The sequence below is a fragment of the Quercus robur genome, chromosome 10, assembly GCF_932294415.1.
Source record: "Quercus robur chromosome 10, dhQueRobu3.1, whole genome shotgun sequence".
In the NCBI taxonomy this organism is placed as follows: Eukaryota; Viridiplantae; Streptophyta; class Magnoliopsida; order Fagales; family Fagaceae; genus Quercus; species Quercus robur.
Window position 1 is genome coordinate 15,547,527 of NC_065543.1, and position 18,172 is coordinate 15,565,698.

An 18,172-nucleotide genomic window follows, 5' to 3' on the forward strand; every position below is an offset into this window, starting at 1 on the left:
AGTTAATTTGGTAGTCATCATGATCATAGTTGCAACTTGAAATGAACTTTCATACTTAATTCCTTCTTACTAGGATATCCACTCCCCTTTGCTTATATGGACAATATGGATAGAGATAATTAACTACAGGTTTAATGGTTTTGACTTATCAATTCTTGAGCTAAAATCTTTATTTTTGTTGTCATTGTATGAGTAGTCTATTGGTTTTGGTAGTGTTCATATCCCTTCCTTTGTAGACTGTTAATAATTCGAATTTTAGTTTGTAATTATTATGAGGGAGTCTATGGGTCTTTTGGATACCGCTTATATTGCTGAAAATTGAAAACACTGTGGCAAAATAATTTTAAAACGCGGGTTCTAGTACAAACATGACATGACAAGACAAATTGCACCAAAAATAATTTTGAAGTATTACTTCATGACATAGAGCTATCACTGATAATAAAAGGTTGGGTGTTGAGCCAAAAAGTTACTAGAATGAATGGTTGAAACTAACTGATTGTATGGCACCAACTAACTAATTTTTTTTTCAAATAAATTTAATAAAATTTTATGCAGTTTAATGAAGGCATTTAGTGTAACCACAACTTTTAAGTCCAATTTTTATTATATAGTATGGTACATATGATATGATGTATATTGTATCGCTTGAAGTTAATTACATGTGGCAAAATAATTTTAAAACACGGGTCTTAGTATGGATATGACATGACAAGACAAATTGCACCAAAAATAATTTTGAAGTATTACTTTATGACAAGGAGCTATCACTGATAGTGAATTGTTGGGTGTTGAGCCAAAAAGTTACTAGAATGAATGGCTGAAATTTACTTTGATTAAAAAATTATATTTGAATGAATGGTTGGTGTTTAGTGTATTTGTGTTGTGAACATATCTTCTAATCTAGTCAAATACCTGTGAAATTATTCTTAAGTGGATTTCTTGTGACTTCTTTACCGTATGTATAATTGTATATTTGTATAAGCATTCTTTTAACGTTTTCCCCATAATTTGTCATTTCTCCTTTTTCAGGGTTTCTTAACTGGTTTACCATAGATGAATTAGTTTACCAGATAGACTACAGTTACTTGTATAGTGTTGCCCATGCATTAACTCGTGAGGCTAGATATTTTGAGGAGTTTTGGGCTTTCTTTCAAAGAAATGCCTGAGAATGGCCTTTAGTGATTCGTGATATGATCAATGTAATCTCATTTGTTGTCATTCAATGAAATTTCAGTCTTAATTCTTCCAAAAAAAACCTATCATGATATAATGGGATGAATAGAACTCTTATTATTATAAAATTGTGATCAAAATGGACATTTTAGTAAAATTTTCTTCATTACTGCTCAGATTGATTTTCAAGGAAGCTTTTGTTAAGCCTTGGATTGATTTTAAAGCAATATACATCATATCATATGTATTATGCTGTATAATAAAAGTTAGGCTTAAAAGTTGTGGTTACGCTAAGTGTCTGCATCAAACTGCATAAAATTTTATTAAATTTCTTTGAAAAAAAAAATAGTTAGTTGGGGCCATACAACTACTACTAACAAGAAACCTAATGAGTTTAAATCTAAGCACCTTATGTCCTAGTGCCCTATAACTACTAACTTAAGGCTATGGTTTATTGTTGTTGTTGTTGTTTTTTTTTTCCCCCTTAGATAAACATGCATCCTATGCCATCTTATTGATATTTACAACATTTCATTTTCACCAGAACTTCTCATTTTTGCCTTTTTATTACATAGTATATGATATGATCTTTCTCTAAAATTTTGTCTCTATGAATCTCAGTCATCACATTTTGATTTTTTATTTTGTTGTTGTAGACCTTTAATTGATGGCTTATAAAGTTGTTGACAATCATGGTTTTCGTTTGGCGCTTTGTTATGTGCAGTCTAGCTTCTTTAAAAGCAAATTTTGTTGTCAACATGAAATTGGATACAAGAGAAAAAGAAGCGTCTAAAAAAGTTCTTACATAGGGACTAGCTTATACTATTGAGATAAATTAGATTTATTGGTCCAAATTCCTATGTAAGTCCCTCTTTGCTTAAATCCATTTTCATATGTTTTAAATGTTCATAAATTTGGATTGTTCTTAATTAATGAATTGAGATTTTTGGTTAATTTCGTTTTTAAAATGTTTTTTAATTATTAAATTAATTATTTTTTCATGTGTGTATATATTAATATACATGTTGTGATTTTTGCTTTTAGTTTTAATTATTTTTTAATACTTATAAATTTGGATAGTTTATAGATGTGGATCACGCGGTGATTGCTTGAGGCTTAAAGCATAATACAATTAGAGACATTAGTCAAGTTGTATAAATTAGGGTGTAATATAATGTGGGTTCCTTCTTTGGACAGAGCCCAAGCCCAATGGTCTAGGGGGATCCTGAGCCTCCAAAGGATGGTGTAGATGGTTGGTGGATTAGGCTTGACTCACCGCGGCTTTGTTGGGCTGTTTACGAGCCAATCTGTGCACAAGAAATGGGCTCCACAACACACACACACACACACACACACACACACACATATTTATTGGTTAAATGAATAACTAAGGAATAGCAAGCGAACTGAAAGAGTGCAAATAAAAAGAACGCCAGGGATCCTCAAAATATAGTGATATTATGTTTCATTATATTAAGTGTTTGAATACGTTAGGTCCTACTTTGCTAGGATATATCACAAGATTCAATAAAGTTCAAAAATCACAGACTAATATAGCTCTCTTTAGGATTCCAAGACTTGTAAAGATTGAATCCCTTTGAATCAAAGTGTATCCTTAAGTATTTTTTTGAAAGATCCTTTACAGCCTCACTCTTCACTCCATTTCAAGCTCATAGCTCTCTTTCTAATGTCTTTTATGGTATATTAAGTGCTTCTTGCTAAATGCCCTTCTTGGCTGGTACTTTACCCCTTTTATAGTGCTACTTGGATGCTCCTCACCATCAATCATCATTCTCTTTTGTGTACTGGGTACTAGAACCCATGTTATATCTGAAAGCTTTAGTGGTTGGCCCCTTATCCTTTTCATTCTTATTTCACTTTTATGGATTTTAACGATCTAAAGCTCCCTTGCTGACTTCCTTTTATGGGAGATCCCTTCTAAGTAAGTCCAAATGCTTCTCCAAGGTCAAGGTTTCTTATTCTTCCCCCAAGGCCTTTAAAAATGTCATTTCAAAGATCTGAGGCTCTAATGTTGACCTCTCATGCCTTGTTTCTTTTCTCAAAATGGGGTGGATCCCTTCTTGATGATAGTGTAGTCGGAAAGGCTCTTGACCACCTTCCTTCTTGGTTCTCCTTCTCTTCTTTACCCAATGTCCTGGGTTTCTTCATTAGGTGTTGGTCCCGAAGTTACCAGTTGTCCCCATCATCCTTTCCTTGGTTGTGGACACCTAATTTTGACAGGACACCCTTCGTCTTTCATGCCTTCCTTTTATCATGAGCATACCATTCAGAGTTGTCCACGTCCGGGATCCCATATACCAGTCTTTCCTTAAGGATCCCTCCTTAGGGCTACCAGATCCTATGTCATTCTAGCCTAGCTCCTACTTGCCTCCCTTTTGGGCTTCCTTAGATGCCACCTCTTGCTTAAGTCTCTAACCCATGCTTCCCTTAACACCTCCTTTCTTCCTAGGGCCTAGAACTTATTATTTTCTCTCCATGGGCCCGGCTCCTCCCTTCTTTATTTCTAAGGACCAAGCCTTTCTTCTATTTTCCCTTACCTTCATGGGCTGGGCCTTTCCCATTTTTTAAGGGCCTGACTCCTTATTACATTTTGAACCTCAACATGTATGTATATATATATATATATATATATATATACTTTTGATGAGAAAGTTAGAATGTTATTGATACTACTTTCACCACTAAAAAAAATTAATATCGATACTACATATGTCAGTTTTGTGACAAACTAAGTATGTGATATAAGTATTTGAATAAAATGAACACTACAAGAGACGATTTAAATATCAAAGTAGAACTTACAAAATGAAATTTATTTTAGGTGTACAAATACAATTGACATTTTTTTTAAGTATTAAATTTATAGCTGGAGTCCAAAATCTCTCATTCTTGTAACCACTTTGGTACTTTGCTTATATAGCTTTTTAAGGTTCTTGTGGGAGGGGTAAGATCCGAGTATGGAATAGAGCCCATGGTCAAGTCCGAGGAAGGGGAAGGGCCCACCCATGCATTAGTCCTTACCCAACACGTGGATGAGAATCCGAGGAGGAACCACAAATAGGCCGATCTTTCAAGGAGCCCGAAGAGTGAGCGCTTCCTTGGGAATTGTTGGGCAGGCCACTTGTACTAGATAACATAATACTGAAGAAGACGGTAGAGGCATGCAAGCAAAGAATAAGGGAAGTATCCAGACAAAGTAACCATTACCTTCGCATTCAATGCACTGAACCTTGATGGAACAAGCATACTCTACCACTTCTAGCAAAACCTTGATGGAACAAACATCTAAAGGAAGGTTAGTGACTATACAAGTGGAGGGCTTAGATGTAATTCAGCTAACTATATAAAGAAAGGAAGGTCCAACATAAAGGGGATGAAAAACTGAAAGGAAATAAAAACATTTTGTAGCACTATCTTGTGATTAAAACTTGAATAATCTATGAACAACTGCTCTTCGGCCAGGCTCGAGGAAGTGTTAATTCTAAAAATCTATTCTTCTTCCTTGAATTGTGTAACTTTTACCCATTCATCTAAAGCTCAAATCATACCAGTACATTAAAGATGACCTTGGAAGCCTATCCTCTAACAAATTAATTATATTGAAATGTTTAGCTTAAATTTATTATTTTAAGTGGGCTTAGCCTGTTAGACCTGCTCACAGTTCCAATATACAAAAATTTGCATTTTATAGGCAAATAAAAAAATCATTTATTCATTAAAAAAATCATTTAATTATTATTTCTAAAAAAAAATATAGAGAAAATTTATGACCAAAACCTGCAACCCACTGAACTATCACTGTTATGCATATAAAAGAAACAAGTACCCATATATAGATTCCGTTCATCTATGATCTATCTCCTTTTTTTTTTTAATTGTACCTTTACACACGGCGGGAAACCGATAAATTTGGCGAAATTCCTCCCTCCAAAAACACCCGATCCTTCCCAATCCCCACTTTAAAACCCTAACGCACACTCCTTTCCCAAAATTTCGAAAAACTTTCATTCACATTCACATTTTCGCATTCTCTCTCTTTCCCACACTATTCGTGTGAGAGAAAACAAAGAGAGAGAGAGAGAGCAAAATCCCAAACCCAAACCCTTATTTCCATTTTCGTCACTTTTGCTCTCTCTCTAACAATGGCACTTGCTCTGAAGAAGCCCCAACATCTCCACGACGACGACACCACCGTAGACGGCACTCCCGTTCGGTACCTTCCGCTCGACCACGTCTACTCCGCCACCTCGCCCTGCCGCGTCACCGCCAGCGGCTCCTCCGCCTTAATGTCCAAGAAAATCAAAGCTCGGAAGCTTCTCTCCACCAATTTAGACGACAATACTAACCTTTCCTCGTCTTCTCTTCCTAACAAGCCTCCTCTCCTCTACGTCTACACTCGCCGCCGTAAGCGCCTCCGTCATTCCCTTCCGAACCCTTCCTTTCTCCGCTCCTTAATCTCTCGCGACGACGAGGAGTTCGAAGTGCAGGAATCGAAGGTGGATGCACTGTCGTTAAATGCGAATCAGAAGAAGAAGAAAAAGCATAGGTTAGGGACTGGTGAGCTTGTCAAATTGGGCGTGGATTCCAGCGTCTTGCGTAGCCTTGATCGGCCGCGATTGAGGGATTGTAGAATTCATAATAGTAGTAATGCTAATGTTGATGCTAATAGTAGTAATTTGAAGAAAAGGAAGCGGAATTTGGAAAATTGCGAGAAGGTTTTGTCGGATTCGCCTACCACTAAGCGATGGATCAGGTCAGTGCGTGTTTTTGGTTTTACTTCATACTGTTTTTCCAATTCTCGAAGCAATTTTAAATTTGAATTTGAATTTGAAGATTTGGAATAATTGGATCAGGTTGAGTTTGGACAATGTTGAGCCAAAAACGTTTATTGGATTACAATGCAAGGCAAGCTCTTTGTAAGCTTTTTAAAGTTTTTTGTTTTCCTAATCCAAGAATTGGTGTTATTGAGTTTGATAATGTTAGAAATGTTATGGAATAAAATTAGGTTTTTTTTTTTTTTTTTTTTTTTTTTGAGTACAGGTTTATTGGCCATTGGATGCTGATTGGTATTCTGGTCGAGTTGTGGGTTACACCCCAGAGTCTAATCGACATCATGTATGGGTTCTCTTGAGTATTATTTTAATTGTTTGAATGTTTGAGTTGTTGAGAGTTTCTGATTATCTTGTGAATGAAATTAAAATGCAGGTAGAATATGAAGATAGTGATAAAGAAGAATTAATTCTCTCAAATGAGAAAGTTAAATTCTACATTTCCCACGAAGAGATGCAGCGTTTGAACTTGACTTGCAGTGTTACGAGTACAGATGGTGATGTGTATGATTATAATGAGATGCTCGTGTTGGCTGCGAGTTTGTATGACTGCCAAGAGCTCGACCCTGGGGATATCATATGGGCCAAGCTTACTGGTCTGTGCTTAATATTTGTTTGTTTGTTTGTTTGTTGTGTGTGTGTGTGTGTGTGTGTGTGTGTGTGTGTGTGTGTATTTGGCAAGCTTAGGGAAAATATGTAGAACAAAACGAGAAAGAAAAAAGAGAAGCCTAGAGAATTTGTTTTGAGATAGACATTGGAAGATACCTCATATAGGATATTGGACTTAAGATTGATTCTTACACATCAATGCTACTTGCTCGTAGAAGTCAATTACAGTGTTTTTGTGGATTTGGTCATGTTATTGCTATATTTATGTAAAAGTGCAGTGCTGAGCTGTTATATAAAGTCACCGATGAGATAGAACAAAAGCTTTTACAATGTGCTATATCATACACAAATGACATGGCTTTTCAAAATGTGCTGCTTTTTTTAAAATTGAAATAATTAGTTGTATAAATTTCTGGGACACTAGTCATTTCACATCACTATGTTTCTAATAATCCTTATGATGTGGTTCTTATTGTATCTTTGTCATTTCTTCAAGTGTTGCTTGACTCGGTGTTTTAATTTTTCTAGAAATTATTTTTCAGGTCATGATATGCTATGTAAATTTCACTACTATCGTTATGCATGCCTTTTCTAATTGACTAATTTCACACCAACTTATTTCAATCGTTTTAGTGCAGGTCATGCAATGTGGCCAGCAATTGTTGTGAAGGAATCCCTCATCCGTGATCGTAAGGGTTTAAGCAAACTTTCAGGTGGAGGGTCAGTTCCGGTGCAGTTTTTTGGCACGCATGATTTTGCAAGGTTTGTGATCCTTTTCAAGTTTGAAGGAAATTTTTTGTTTATCATGTGCATTGTGCACTAACAAATTTATTAAGGCATATGTCAGACCTATTTCTTTTAAGCTGACATCATGTTTATTTTCTCGTTATTATCCAGGATCAAAGTGAAGCAGGCTATCTCATTTCTTAAGGGACTCCTTTCTTCTTTCCACCTGAAGTGCAAGAAACCTCGTTTCATTCGAGGCTTGGAAGAAGCAAAAACGTAAGTTTACTTATGTGAGTTCTTTTTTGGCTTAAGTGATGGGAGAAAATTTTTTCACTGAATTTCATGCAAGCCCCATCTTTCTTCTCTTACATAAGCTTAACATGCCTACTCTAGGATTTTCATGGGGTTAGACTTGGTTTTATATGTGATTTTTGTTGGTATAAATCATGCTTATTTCATTGCAGATTTTCTTTATCTCAAAAATTCCTTTTGAGATTATTGTATTGGTCAGTGCTTGTCCTCGTAAAATATGTTTTATGTAATCGCAGTTTGAATAAAGTGTGAAATATTGTTCATTGAACTAGGAATCATGTTTCCAGGAGCTATTTTTCCCTCCCAGTAATGGCTAAACTTACTGACTTGCCTTGTATCTTGTGGAAAATTATAAAAAAAAGGCTTTTACCAAAAAAAAAAAAAAAAAAAAAAAACCTACATATATTGGATATATTTAGTTTTATAGTAACTTCATATGGCTCTTAAAGTATTCTGGTTGCATTGTATTTCTCTGAATGTTCCTTCATCCAGACCATTTGATCTTTGCTCTATCATTTTAAAAGTATGGGTTTAACCACAAGTACTTTGTTGGGTATTTTTAGTTTCTATTCTGTATTTTGTTCCAATCAATTCATTCACATCAGTTATTGCAATCCTGTGGCTTTAATAGGTATTTGAGCGAACAAAAGCTTCCAAGAAGAATGCTACAGCTGCAAAATGGTATTACCACTGATAATGTTAGCACAAGTGAAGATGATGGAGCGAGTACAGATACAGGTGAAGATTGCATTGAAGATGCAGGGATTCAGGGAGCAACGCAGGGCCTTGGAACTCCTCCCTATGTAATTGGGGATGTGCAAATTTTAAGCCTTGGTAATTCTCTATATTTTTAAACTGCTGCTTACTGTGAGCTAAACATTGTATAGCATGCTTGTCTCACGTGTTCTCTAAATTTTCACATCATGTTTATGACTAAAGCATTATTTGTAAGACATGGCCCTATCATTTTTTTTAACTTTTAACTTTGACATGTTCAGTCAAGAAAGAAAATACTTGTTTGGATCCTTTTTGTATATTATCCTTTTGGGATCCAATAGTTTTGCTATTAATTGTCAAACTGCATTTAGAGAAGAGTATTTGAATTATTTTATTGATGGGTTTTGGAGACCACCATTCTGCTCATTGGTGTATGAAATGATCTTGCAGGAAAGATTGTCAAGGACTCTGAACATTTCCAGGATGAGAGATTCGTTTGGCCTGAAGGATATACTGCCATGAGGAAGTTTACTTCAATAACTGGTGGAGCATATTTGAAAGCGTTTATATATTTTTTCCCTATCACAGTCATATTGATGTGATTTATATTTTAAGTTTATTTGATCATCATCATCATTACGATTTCAGTTTCATAACATTTTTGCTTTTGTTTTGGGTGTTTCAGATCCCAGTACATGCACCTTATATAAGATGGAAGTGTTAAGAGATGCTGAATCAAAGATTCGACCTCTATTTAGAGTGACATCAGATACTGGAGAGCAGGTGAGTGTGTAATTCAATGAAATGAACTGTATGTATGAATTAATGGTCAATCTGATTCTTTTGTTGCATTAGACATTGTTTATGCTTATTTCTTTGCACTTTTTCACGAGTTTATCTATCTTGTAGATCAGTGATGACAGTAGGTATGCTATTGCATCACTGAATCAGGTATCGTATTTTTTTTTGGTTTTCTTTATAACCTAGAACTAAACATTTCACTATGTGCATCTTTGAACACATTCTCACATGTTTCATAAGACGATAAATTCGCCATATGTTCTTGATTTGGGTTATATTGTAGGGGAAAGTAAGTTATTAAAATGGGTGAAAATAACTGGGAAGTTCTATGAAATGTTTAATGAATCCACATTAGTTTGTTTTCATTTCAGATTTTGTTTTATCATCTATTTCAACGGAAAATTTCCACCATCCCCTTTCTTTCCTTGTATAAGGCCAAAGCATAAACTTTGTTTCTTTTTTGTTTTTTCAATATCATTGCACAAATATGGTTGCCCTTGCGTTACTGTGTAGTTTGATTTGTATAGATAGATTTGCTTGTTTTTTTTCGTAAGTGTATGTATGTAAGTTTTTCTCTTTCTGTTTTCCTTAGTTTGAGGGATCCACTCCATCTGATTGCTGGAATAAAATATACAAAAGGATAAAGAAAATACAAACAAGTAGCTCTGATAGTTCTGGTGCTGACGGTGGAGGAGAAAAGATTGATAAAACTGGTTCTGATATGTTTGGTTTCTCCAATCCTGAAGTTGTGAAGCTTATACAGGTCAATTTTTTTTTTGTCAAAAATGATTTTGCTGTTGAATTTTCATAGTTTGCAATTAACTCCACCTGTTCTTCTCAATTGGATGTTTGCTATGTCCATGTCTAGTAAATTAGTCAACTCCAGAAGTGGCACTGTATCTTAGTTCACATATAGCTAATTATTTTGTTACCTTTGCTTTGCAATTATATGGAAATGAATAAATCTTTAAATTCATTTGATGTTTGGCATTATGGTTGCTTATTTATAATTTTAATATAAATGTGTTCTGAAAATGGAGAATATTTTGTTGCATTTTTTGTCAGAATGGGTACAACATCTGAAATCACATAAATAGCTGTAGTTTGGTATGTTTGGGTTTGTAGTATGGGTATGTGAACATGGTATTGTATTGAGCTTGTTGTGTGGTATGATATGGTAGGCTGGCTTTCCTGCTTGGGCTTGTACATATTGTGATGCTAATTTTTGTTGGTAACTACAAGTGGTTACTTTGTTGATGACCACTAATATAATTGTAGTTATTCCATAAGCAAGCCATGTTCATCAGAGTTCATTGGTTGGGTTCATTGACATAGAGTAACATGAACATGTTCAAGATGGTTATGTGAAAATAATGTCATGCATATTTAGCTGATTTCTTTGGCTCCATCCCCACCTCTCCTCCAACACACATTCTTTTTCTTTTTCCCTGCTCCCCAACTTATGTCCTATAGTTGTATTAGCTCTATGGCTTTCACACTTTGAGCAGACTATTTTTGTATGTTTAGGTAGCTCAGTAATTTTTCCCATTCATTATGGAGATCATGAGATAAATCGTTTTGGAAAAGAAGCACGTAATGAATGGAAATCAGTACACATGATTGAGTTTTATATATGAGTTTAGTGAAGCATTCAGTACTATGATTGATTGTGCGCTAGTTTTTAAATGCCTATGCTGCGTTAAGGACTTACGCAATTGGTAGCTACTTTCAGTATTATGATTAATAGTTCATCTTGTAAGCAGTTTAGGCATAATAAATTATAAGGGTCCGCAACCAATATCAAAATGTGGTCTTAGGATTGTTGTTTCATGATTGTAAGGATTAATTGATTATTGTTACTCATCAGTATTTGGATTTCTACTTGGTGGGTTACATTCTGAGATCCAAATAACCTGAAACCAAGTATCAAGAAGCTATTTTGACATTTTCTCTATCATTGACATCCTTTATAAGTAACAGAAATTTGTTGCCAAAATGAGAGAATCTAGTACACAGGAAGTGTGCAAGAGGCACACAAAAAATTACACTCTGTGATTCATATAATCAATAAAATCAAAAAAGAATTACGAGAGAAAGCACTATTAGAAGCACATTGTTTGATTGGTCTCGTGCGTGGGGTTTTACTTGTTCGAAATCCATTCTGCTGTTTTTAGATTCACTTTTTTCTTGTACATAAGTTGTTTTGTTTTCCTTTGTTGCTTGTACATATTTTCTTCTTTTACTTCATCTCTTTGATTGAGTAGCTTCTTTTTAATGCAAAATTTTCTTACCTATCCAATATATATATATATATATATATATATATATAACCCTCTCAAAAAATGATATTTAATAGACAAGACCATATTCTCCACCTCCTTATAAGCTTGACCATTGCGTCCGTTCCAAATTGTTCACCTAAGGGACAATGGAACAACTATGCAAATATTAACATTATTATGTTGTCTGAACTTCCCTTTACAACATTCTAACAACTCAAACTGTCTTAGGCATTATTTACTGCACTCTGAATAAAGACAGCATTGACAATGTTGAAGTAGATGACTAACTGTATCCTCAGAGCTCTTACACATACAACACCAGTCTACAACAACTGTATGGCCCCTGATAAGATAATCTACTATCAATAGTTTGCCCCAAGCATTGGTCCACCCAAAGAATGCAACTTTTTTAGGAGCCTTAGCTCTCCAAATGTTTCTTCATGGAGAATAATTGTTATCAGAACCCTCAAAACATCATAGAAAGATCGGATCTCAAACTTGCTACTCTGTTACAGCTTCCAACACTTTCTATCTTCCCGTCTATCTGTTGGTAAGTATGAGTATGATAAATAAAAGATTAGGGGCTGCTTCCCGTCTACCCTTTTGGATTTTCTTTCATCTATTAGAATAGATTAGGGGCTTCTTGTCTTTTTGTTTCTTCTTTTCCTTGTTCACTACCGTGAACTCTTTGTGTTTCTCTTGCTTTTCTTTTATCAATAATATTCTCTTCTTACTTATTAAAAAAAAAAGAGTATGATAAATAAAAGAAGTAACAGTTATCATTCTTGAAATGCTTTAACATGAGTAGGATTCTAAAAGCAAGCCCACTCTTCAATGCTTCTATCCAAATAGGAGGCTACTGAAGCATCCTTATCACATGCTAGCATATATAAATCAGGAAAGATGTTTTACAGCCAAATCTTCATACCACATGTCATGCTAGAAATGAAATCTTCTATGCCTACAGCAAGTTTCCCACCCTAAAAGCATTGCCAACCACTCCTAATATTTTTCCACGTATTTATGAACATAAATTCATCACTCACCATAATCACATTTTTTAATTTAATTTCAAATTACTTAGGGAGCTCCACGTGAAGTTTGCAAATCTCTGCCAAACCTTTGCATGCGTCCTAAGTCAAGTTGTCCAGTTGTATTGAGTCATGTTAAAAGGTGCCTGCCTTTGCATTCTGAGGATCATTTGACTCACTACTGTTGATTGAACATGACCTATAGTTTGAACACCTCCATGATTTCTACCTTTAGCTCCTAGAGTAATTTAGTGTTTTGCATGTGTGGTTTATTAGAAGGTGTGCACCAATTGATTTTGATGGAATAGTTCTATTATTTCTTATAGTTCTACCTATGTTTTGCATGAATTATCATGGCAGGCAACTTGTCAAAAAAAAAAAGAAGAAGAATTATCATGGCAAGGAATAATTATATATAAGTCATTTTTGATATGAAAAAACCTTTCCTGATGCTTAGTCAGTAGTTCTCTGTTAATAATTAGCTGGCAAATATGACTGTTCATTTTTATACTATCTTGATACTGTTTGAGATCCATTGAGAATATGTCATTGTTATCACTTAAACTTATGATCTTCCTTGTTTTTTTATGCTCTAATATTTAGCCTAAAATAAGTGCCCATGGTGTTGACAGGGTTTGTCTAAATCTAGATTCTCTTCTAAATTATCCATGTCCAAGTTAGCCTCTAGACGACATCAAGACCTGCCTGTTGGTTACAGACCTGTTCGTGTTGAGTGGAAAGACCTTGACAAGTGCAGTGTTTGCCACATGGATGAGGTAAAAGCCAATTTTCTTTTGCATTATTCATCATTGACACTTTTTTTATAAAATTTTCCTGTCGACTTTTTTGCTTGCTGTCCTTGTTAATCTCTATTTTGTTAACTATAAAATTTAGAATTCTTTTCATCTCTTAGGAAGCCTGTTCTTATCTTTGGGAGCTCATATTATTTGCCTTTTTCTGGATGGGGATTTGGAATTCCTTTGCCCCCCCCCCCCCCCCCCCCCCCCAGCTTCATTTTTTCCCAGTCTATTTGGATTTTTTAAAATGATTTTGATGCATATGTGGTTCAGCTAATTCAGGCTGTTTTGTTTACAGGAGTACGAAAACAATCTCTTCCTGCAATGTGATAAATGCAGAATGATGGTAAGGGCTTCTTTATTTGTTTATCTGATGCCACTTTCATTGCATATTAGGATCATATAAGTACAGTGTTTGGTCTAAGTACTAGATGTTTGCATCATATCTGCTATGCTAAGATGGGTAAGTAGAAATATAAGAAAAGATAGGATACGAAATGAAGAAATTCGTTTAAAGGAAGGGTGACTTCTATTGATGAAAAGATGGGGCAGAGTTGATTGAGATGGTTTGTTCATGTGCAAAAGAGAACAATTAATGCCCAATAAGGAAGGATGATTTGGTTCAAGTTGAGTGAATGAAAAAAGGTAGAGGAAGACCCAAAATAACACTAGTAGAAGTGGTAAAAAAGGACATGTTAATTAAAGAGAGAACAAAAATATGATTTTGGATCGGATAGAATGGCGGAGAAGAAAATGTGGCCAATTGCAATTTGTCTGTTGAGGATCTTTTGCTGCCCCAAAATTTTGGGACTAAGGTTTTGTTGTTTACATCATATCTACTGTTAGTGTCAATGGTCTTTAGACCAAATGGTATATCTGCCCTCCATAAATTTGGGGTGGAGGATGAGGCCGCAGTTTCAATCCCATACAAGAGTGTGAGCTCTTTTTACCTATCTAAAGATCATATCTATGGTTAGTAAAAACAAATTGCTCATTCTGTGCTGTAGTCTTTGATGATTCTTCCTCTGCTTGATTATTTAATTCATATCTTGAGAATCCCTTCTTCTGGTTGTTTTGATATTTAGCAAAAGCACTAGCGTACATGTTACTTATATTTTCATTTTCTGTTTGCTTAGGTCCATGCTAGATGTTATGGAGAATTAGAACCTGTTGATGGAGTGCTATGGTTGTGCAACTTATGTCGACCAGGGGCTCCCAACCCTCCGCCACCTTGCTGCCTTTGTCCAGTAATAGGTACTTAGATATCATTAGAATTTCTTTTACTTAAAGCCATGGACAAAGCAACATTGAATCAGTGAAATAACTTTCCTTTAGGGGGTGCAATGAAGCCTACAACTGATGGGCGCTGGGCTCATCTGGCGTGTGCAATATGGATACCTGGTTCGTCTGTGTATAGTTCACATTTTTGGTTATCTAGATCTTTTATTTTTATTTTTTAGTTTTAACTCACCAAATATGCTGCAGAAACTTGCTTATCTGATGTCAAAAGAATGGAGCCCATTGATGGGCTAAGTAGAATCAATAAGGTATATATTATAGTCATATTCCTATGACCTTCCTTTGCTTATTTATTTACTATTATTTTTAAATTAATAAACTGACTTTTGTGATCTTTTCTTTGTGAAGATTAAGTAAATTTCTGTTGTGACATTTAAATTTTTCACTAAGGAACTTAAAAATTTTAACAATCGAATCTTCAACATTCAGCAAAGTTTGTTTCCTTTTCCACTAGTCCTTTATCTGTTCATTTATTTATTGCTTGTTTAAACAGGACCGCTGGAAGCTTTTATGTAGCATCTGTGGTGTGTCTTATGGAGCTTGCATTCAAGTAAGTTCATTGTGGGGCTTAATTTCAATTTTATCTTTTTCACATTTAATGGTTTGCGTTATGGTAGCTCCACTGAAGTATGTCTACTTCTTTGCTTATCCTCTTATCTCTGTATGGAGTCTGTCAAATTGTTCTTTTTAATTTCCCACCTTTCGTCAAATTGTTCTTTGCTTATCCTTGTCATTTTTCCATTAGTACCAACTTCAAACTTTTAGCATTCCCATACAAAATTTATCTATTTAGTTTGAAGAATGCACCAATTATGTAAACATTTAACTGAAGTTGTAAAAGAAAGTTATTGTGTGCAAGATTTTACTCCGCGCATGGGAGATTGCTAGAGTTTAATATAGGAGAGAGTGAGACCAAGCCCCAACTCGAGGGATGAAGGTAATTAAAAAACCATGCCTGAACAGTATCTTCTAGGATCCAACTCTTCACGTCTTTTTTAGCCTAGATCTTCTGTTTCAACAACTCTTGAGACAAAATCTGAGCCCATTTATATAATTTGGCAGAGATGTTGCTCTTTAGATTATTGAAAATTTTTTTGGTAACAAAATCTGGTAGATTTCTTAGCAGCATGCTGGGGGAGAACAACTTAATGTACTGTTTTGTTCTCTATTTAGAAAGTTACTTAGTGTAATTGTGTGTATTCAACACATCTTTATTTTTTTAATTGCCAATCTGTCCTTATTAGAATAACAATTTTGCACAGACAAGAAAAATGTAATTCGCTTTTGAAAGTATCCTATCAAATGTAATTCTTTAGGCTACTTGTGTTTAGTTTCATGACGTAGTCTCCTTTCAATTATTTTTACCTATAAAAAAAAAGGTATCCTTTCGTAGCTTAAAACGACTAGTGATCTTTATGTATAAAAAAGTTTACTTTTGCAATTATTTAATTACATGAATAGCAGAATATATTTCCTAAAAAATAGAATTCATTTTATTTCACCCTTGACTGATTGCAACCCTCAGAATGAAAAATACAGGAAAGCAAATAAAGTAGGCCAAACCAATGGTTATTTTCTATTGTACATAAAGCTTGGATCATGATTAGATAGTAACATATAAATCTGGTCTGCTCTGACCTACTTCTAAGAGAAAAAATTCTGTATCTTTTTAAAAATTCGTTTTACATCTCTGGTGTTTCTTACTTATTTCTGATTATGAATTCTCTCTCAATGGAAATTGGTTACAGTGTTCAAACAATACTTGTTATGCAGCATATCATCCACTTTGTGCACGTGCTGCTGGTTTGTGCGTTGAGGTATATTTTCCTCTCCTTATTTCATGGCTTCAGTGATGTTTCTCATATGGTTTATTTGCATATTGCTTATATATTTATCAATTTATTTTCTACGTAGCTTGAAGATGAGGATAGATTATATCTACTAGCTGTAGATGATGATGAAGAAGATCAATGCATTCGTCTGCTTTCCTTCTGCAAGAAGCATAGGCAGCCCTCCAATGAGCGTTCTGCTGCTGATGAACGTCTTGGGCGAGTTTCTCGTCAGTGTTCAGATTACATACCACCCTCTAATCCGTCTGGTTGTGCTCGCAGTGGTATGTTAGTAGACATTCAATATTTGTGTATAGGAATTTATAGAACTAGAGGTTGGGCTAGGTGTGATGGCAAGTGCCTTCCACCAAAAGTGACATTTTGCGTGTTCGAGTCCAGTAATTAGCTTCTCCCAAAAAAGGAGTTAAGGTTACCTACTAATCACCTTTCCCAGACCCCTCAAAAAGTGAAGTTTTGTGCACTGGTTACAACCTTTATATGTATTTATAGTACTGTTGCTAAATACACCACACAAATGTTAATCTCTTTTCTCTTGCGAGGTTCTCTCTCTCAAAATACAATTGTGATTATAATGCTGTTGTAATCAGTTTCTTCTCCTTATTGTTAATAGTGTCTGTCTATTATCTCTCTCAATTTTATTTTGGTGCCAGCTTCCAGGTAGCTTTGCCTGAAATAGTAATAGCTTTGGCTTTTACATAGTAATTGCTATACTTTCTACTTTAAGGGAAGTTTGCACTTTGAATCCTTAAACTATTAGCCTGATTGTTTTACTGACACTTGCCAAGTGATTAAATGGATGTTAGATTAATACTCTCCAATGGTCAGAAGTTGAAAATAGATGGAATTGGGTCATGTTTCCTTATCAGCACTTCCATTCTCCCTCCAACTCTGGCTCCCACTGTTCATGTCTTTATTCCTTACCGACTTACAGCCAATTCAATTTTGCATTTTCCCATAAATTTCTTCTGTTAAATAGTTCCTTATACATTTAGCTGATGGATTGTGATTAGATGTTATGATTGTTGGTTTTGTTAGTTAAATTCTGTTTTTTCTCTTGTTTTTTTTTTTCTTTTTTGGTTGTTGTTGTGTCTTAATATTCTTTCCCATCCTTGGGCAGAGCCTTACAATTACTTTGGTAGAAGGGGACGAAAAGAACCCGAAGCCCTTGCTGCTGCCTCCTTGAAGCGCTTGTTTGTACAGAACCAGCCTTACTTAGTTGGTGGCTACAGCCAACATGCATTTTCAGGCAATTCACTGCCTTCCAGTGGCGTAATTGGCTCTAAGTTCTCTTCTACCCTTCAGAGACTGAAAACCTCTGAGCTTGATACTCCTAAAGACATACGTTCTATGGCTGAGAAATATACATACATGAAGGAGACATTCCGAAAGAGACTAGCTTTTGGTAAGAATTGATTTTCTTTTACTGAACTTCCAATAGAATTAATGTTATCTATCCTGTTTTCTTGCCATTTTAGTTTTGCATGTATCTAGCTGATCGTGTTAATATATTTCATAAATTTATTATGTCATTTCTATTTTCCTAATTTTTTATATTCACTGGTAAGTTATCTTCGATCCAGTGACACATTGAGGCAAGTGGTAGATGTTATGTTGATATTGATAACTTGTTAAAATTAATTCAACTTTTGGGGCTTTTGGCGATGGTGTTTTTTTGTTTCCTTCTTCTGCATGGGCAGTCCTTCTGCCCCTTTGCACAAATAA

The 18,172-nt window shown here is 35.0% G+C and overlaps 1 protein-coding gene across 8 annotated transcripts in view; it reads left to right on the forward strand.

Moving 5' to 3' along the window:
- Window positions 1-18,172, forward strand: part of LOC126703373 (histone-lysine N-methyltransferase ATX2) — a 54,836-nt gene that overhangs the window by 2,924 nt on the left and 33,740 nt on the right. For 3 of the 8 annotated variants that reach the window (XR_007648036.1, XR_007648037.1, XM_050402330.1), the window contains exons 1-20: window positions 3,877-5,950; window positions 6,051-6,102; window positions 6,238-6,312; window positions 6,403-6,622; window positions 7,274-7,397; window positions 7,533-7,637; window positions 8,305-8,507; window positions 8,841-8,933; window positions 9,076-9,173; window positions 9,300-9,341; window positions 9,784-9,954; window positions 13,137-13,280; window positions 13,600-13,647; window positions 14,438-14,555; window positions 14,637-14,702; window positions 14,787-14,848; window positions 15,094-15,150; window positions 16,349-16,417; window positions 16,515-16,713; window positions 17,568-17,852. Coding sequence is in view for 5 of the 8 variants with exons in the window: in XM_050402330.1 (XP_050258287.1) it covers window positions 5,340-5,950; window positions 6,051-6,102; window positions 6,238-6,312; window positions 6,403-6,622; window positions 7,274-7,397; window positions 7,533-7,637; window positions 8,305-8,507; window positions 8,841-8,933; window positions 9,076-9,173; window positions 9,300-9,341; window positions 9,784-9,954; window positions 13,137-13,280; window positions 13,600-13,647; window positions 14,438-14,555; window positions 14,637-14,702; window positions 14,787-14,848; window positions 15,094-15,150; window positions 16,349-16,417; window positions 16,515-16,713; window positions 17,568-17,852 (2,842 nt within the window). In the remaining 3 variants the exon portion in view is untranslated. Of the gene's footprint in view, window positions 1-3,873; window positions 5,951-6,050; window positions 6,114-6,237; window positions 6,313-6,402; window positions 6,623-7,273; window positions 7,398-7,532; window positions 7,638-8,304; window positions 8,508-8,840; window positions 8,934-9,075; window positions 9,174-9,299; window positions 9,342-9,783; window positions 9,955-13,136; window positions 13,281-13,599; window positions 13,648-14,437; window positions 14,556-14,636; window positions 14,703-14,786; window positions 14,849-15,093; window positions 15,151-16,348; window positions 16,418-16,514; window positions 16,714-17,567; window positions 17,853-18,172 lie in introns of those variants that run through there. The other 5 variants (XR_007648038.1, XM_050402331.1, XM_050402333.1 and 2 more) reach the window with 4 other exon arrangements.